The sequence below is a fragment of the Vairimorpha ceranae genome (genome assembly GCF_000988165.1).
Source record: "Vairimorpha ceranae strain PA08 1199 chromosome Unknown NODE_197, whole genome shotgun sequence".
NCBI lineage: Eukaryota > Fungi > Microsporidia > Nosematidae > Vairimorpha > Vairimorpha ceranae.
The window spans coordinates 1-4,472 of NW_020169492.1; the positions used below are offsets into that span (position 1 = coordinate 1).

The 4,472-nt window shown below is 22.0% G+C and overlaps 3 protein-coding genes across 3 annotated transcripts; all 3 read left to right on the forward strand.

The window, feature by feature from the left end:
• Window positions 1-1,842: 1,842 nt before the first annotated feature.
• AAJ76_1970001843 (hypothetical protein) lies at window positions 1,843-2,178 on the forward strand (the record flags this gene model as incomplete). Its single annotated transcript, XM_024474384.1, has 1 exon — window positions 1,843-2,178. One exon carries the CDS (start codon window positions 1,843-1,845, stop codon window positions 2,176-2,178), a length of 336 nt encoding a protein of 111 aa, XP_024329604.1.
• A 385-nt stretch (window positions 2,179-2,563) lies between these two features.
• On the forward strand, window positions 2,564-3,112 carry AAJ76_1970002564 (hypothetical protein; the record flags this gene model as incomplete). Its single annotated transcript, XM_024474385.1, has 1 exon — window positions 2,564-3,112. The coding sequence occupies one exon, from the start codon at window positions 2,564-2,566 to the stop codon at window positions 3,110-3,112; it is 549 nt and encodes a 182-aa protein (XP_024329605.1).
• Window positions 3,113-3,737: 625 nt separating this feature from the next.
• AAJ76_1970003738 (hypothetical protein) lies at window positions 3,738-3,890 on the forward strand (the record flags this gene model as incomplete). Its single annotated transcript, XM_024474386.1, has 1 exon — window positions 3,738-3,890. The coding sequence occupies one exon, from the start codon at window positions 3,738-3,740 to the stop codon at window positions 3,888-3,890; it is 153 nt and encodes a 50-aa protein (XP_024329606.1).
• Window positions 3,891-4,472: the final 582 nt, after the last annotated feature.

Consider the following 4,472-nt stretch of genomic DNA (forward strand, 5'->3'; position numbering starts at 1 on the left):
TTTTAAAAAATTTTGGTAAACTTAAGACTTAAATACTATTAAATTTTTTCAGGAAAGAAGACTTTGCAAAGTAAGATTAAATTATTTGTCATGTTTAACAATCTTTTTTCTTCAATTTGTAGAAGCGACGAATGGTAATTTATACTTTGAGTTTACATTAAAGTACCACAGTCATTTTATCACATGAACGTATAAGATTAACATTTCAATACAACTCACCTTCTAAATGCTAAGTTCGAACTGCAAGGCCTGGATAAAAAACAAAAATTGAAAAAGATCAATAAATAATACCGTAAAAATTTATAACATGTAAGAACGTTTCATAATCGGGGATAAATTTTATAAAATATTATACATAATATATAAAGGTTTCTGCGGTATTACAGTTATTGAAAATATTTTAAGTTTATGATTTATTGAAAAATATAATCTTTTTTTGTAATTTCGATGGGTTAAAAAAAATTAAATATCATCTATCTATATATAAAAAGTTTGAATCTGAACATTTTTTATTTTAAAACAAAATACGTTTTGAAGTTATTGCTGAGTTTTTTGTATAACCAATATATTTTTAAAAGTTAGTGCTGGGTTTTTGGTACAGAATATTTTTAACAAATACAAACAAGATTTTGATTTACTTATCAAAAGTATATGTTATGTTTAAAAAGTAATAGCCTTGAATTATTTTTCAAGATTCCTTGCTCTAATAATAAACTTATTCTCTGTAAATGAAATAGTTAAGCTTAAATATAAAAGATCAAAATCTGCAACAAAAGAACAATTGTTCAATAACAATTTTTTATATGAAAGTAAAAATTTTATCATATTAAAATGCATAAAAGTTTGGAAACATTTCGACATAAGTCTTTGCTTAATTAAAAAAAATTTTAGTGATTTTTTATTATACACAACAATATAAAATTTTATTTTTTCGTTTTACAATTTATTTAAATACGCTATAAATAAATACATTTAAGAGTATATAATGTACATTAAAGTTTTTAAATTTAATGGCAATTTAAATCAAAATATTTCCTTACATGGTCTCTGTAAACCAAATAAAATTAACTCAAGAATTCAAAAAATTTTGCCTATATTGACCGAAAAAATCAAGTTCTGGTTAGCCAATTCGAAAATTTACAACACAAGCATTTAAATTTAGTTGACATTTTTCAAGATTTAACTTAAAAATAGCATTTTAAATCATACTAAGTTTTAAGAGTGTAATGACACAATTTTGAAATATAATACAACTAAAATGCATTTTTACTTCGCCATGGTCTTAAGGCCGGTGGTTAAAGCAATAAGAAATGTCTAAATCTCAACAAGTATAAAATTTTTTTATATTAAATAATTGCAACAATTTTTTGGTCTTATTTAACACAACAGAACTTTTTTAATTATTTTTAAAGCCAGTAAATATTTTTATAATCTTTCTAGCTTTAATTAAAATTTTGATCGGTATTTTACAACACAACGAATTTTGTTCAAAATATTTATTTTAACAACTTTTTATTTAAATTTATAAATTGTAATAAATTATGAACTAAGTTATTTATTTATAAAATTTAATCCGATCACATTTTTAATCTAAAAAAATTCTTAATTCGTTATTTTTATCACATCTACATGTCAAACTATCGGTCGGACAAAAAATGGAATATCTAATAGATGTCACGCTCATCAATTTAAAAATATAAAAAACCTCAATCACAAAGATTATGAAAAATAAGAAGAATAAATATTTTCAATTTATCTTATCTTCATTAGAATTATTTATAAAAGAAAATGTGACAATTTAATATTAAAATTTTGCAGTCTTATATAAATCTCAATTTTGTAATGATTTGTTATGATTTAAAAAAGGATATCATAAAATTTTTTGATTTCTCCCATAAATTAATTTTCAGTTACATCATCTTACTAGTTAAGAAAGTAAGCTTATCTTCTGTTAGTACAAGGGAAAACACTAATATTTTAGATTATTCTACAAGTTATAAGCGCAAAACTTTTTCTGATGAAAACGGAAAAAATTTTAGTAAAAAGTTGAAAAACAGGGAAAGTAGTTTTTTAATTTATGATTTACATAATTGCGATCTAGATTTTTCAAATAAGCATTCTGATTTTAAAGATACACGAAATGTTATTGTGATAAATGAAAAAATAAAGCATTTTTAAAGTTGTAAAATTCGTATTTGTATGACAAGTTTTGTAAAAGTTTTGATTTTACTAACAATGGTTCTATAAATTATCAGGCCGAAAATGTTTTTAATATAAGTTCTACAGATTTACCGTTAGACTTAACTTTTAAAAATAAGTCTAATACTGTTGATGGTTGTACTCAAACACAATTTGTAGAGGAAAAAAATAACACGCATGCACTGAATACTGTACAAGATGATAATTTTTTTTTTACAGTCCAAATCGAACTATCCATGCAGATAGAAACGGTAGTTTAGCATATGTTCTGGATAATAATCTTTCGCAAAAATCAAATAGTAATAGCACGAATATTGACATAGAACAAGAACTTTTGAATTTACTTTCAGCTCGAAAAAAAATTATGTTAACTTTGTCGCAAGCAAAAAAAGATTTACAATTTAATAATTTATACGCCGTAGATACAACAAAAATTTCTTTTGAAGACAGTTTGGTTGTTAAAAAAATTAAGCTTACCTTTTATGACAGGCACAAAATTGAATCGAAGCTAATCTCACGTACAATTCCAGGAATTTTAAATGAAATGAAAAAGCAAAAAATATCAAATCATAAGTATATGATTATAGAAATTAACTTAAATTTTATTGTTCAAGTTTTGATTTACATACAAGATTTTAAAGTTTGTGTTAAAAATCATAGTTTTTTATGTGTAAAATTTATTGATAATATGCGATTTCTAAAAGTAATAGCCAAGAACATTTCTGAAAGCATTGAATTTAATAAAATGCTTTACTTGATTGAAAGCGAGCTATATGAAGAGTTACAAATACCTTATTCAACAGATTATCTATTAAGAAGACATCTTAATGGTTTAAAAAGCCAAATACATGATTATGCAGAAAATCTAAGTAACTTAACTACGCTTTTAGATAAATTTGAAATTATTATATAAAATTTAATTTTAATTAAAAAATTTTATTTAGTTATATTTTGTTGCTTTATATTGCTGTAGTTTATACATTCTTAATTTTTTAAATTTTTATTTAGAAAAAATTTTAAAGCAAATTAATTAATTCCTAGTTTTTTAATTATATTTAGTCAATAATAAGCATTAAGATGACTGTTTACTTTGTAAAATCCAATAATTTTTTATCTAGTACAAAAACTTAAAATATTTTAATTTTTAAATATAGAGCTTCATGTATAAAAAAATATTTTATTATTTTTAAAAATAAAAAAAGTATATATAATTTAAGACTTTCCTAAGGAAATGCTTTATTCTCCTATAAGCAAGGCCGTAAAGGTATGCTTGCGTGTAAGCGCACAATTGATGTTTTATTTTTACAGTAAAGTTTTTGGTTGCCTGGTGGTTTTAATCTTTTGCTGGTTTTTATTTTTTAACAATAAACTTTTTATTTTATTTTGTTTTTATATAATTTAAGAGTTTATTAATAAAAAGTGGTTTTATATATTTTTCACAATTCATGAGTTCACAGTAAAATGATGATTTTAATTAAATTAAAAAAGTATATTTCTGATGTTTAAATCACAATTTTTAATATAAAAGTCAATTATTTATGTTTATTTTCTATCATAACTTTGTTGTTGCAAAATTATTTTCTAAATTTTACAATGTTCCTTTACGGCTTCATTTTTTCCACAAAGCTTATAAAACATTAAACTGTATTTTACAATTACAAGTGTACACGTATAGCATCGGTAATTTTTAAATAAGAATGTGGGGTAAAGAAAAGTTGAAATGCTATTCTGCACTTGATTCCATATATTCTTTTAATACTTGTTTTAAAGAAACTAAATATTAATAAATTATTAATAAAAATAAAAAAACAAAAATGCAAAAAAAATGTAAACAACCTATTTTAACGCCGGTTATGCAATTTTTCTTTTGCAAAATTACATTCATTTAATTTTACAAAGTATCAATATTACAATTATACTATTTAATTATGTTTTATTTAAATTTGTACTAATACACAGATATAGAAATTTAGAAAAAAATAAAAGGCATTGCATAAATAACAATTTTGCTAAAGTACTTAATGAATACAGCAAAATTTTACTATCTAAACAGATATTAGTAAAAATAAAGGTTGTATGTTTTTATATTATTACTAACGTTAAAAAAAGATAAAGCAGTTAGTTCTTTTTATTTTACTCAGTACTTTGAGAATTTATAGATTGAAAAAATGAGGTTAAGATTTTATTCTTTTAAACGTCTTAATAATCAAACTTTGTCATATCATTTAAAATTCGCAAAAAAATAAATCATAATATATTTAATACTGTTGGGA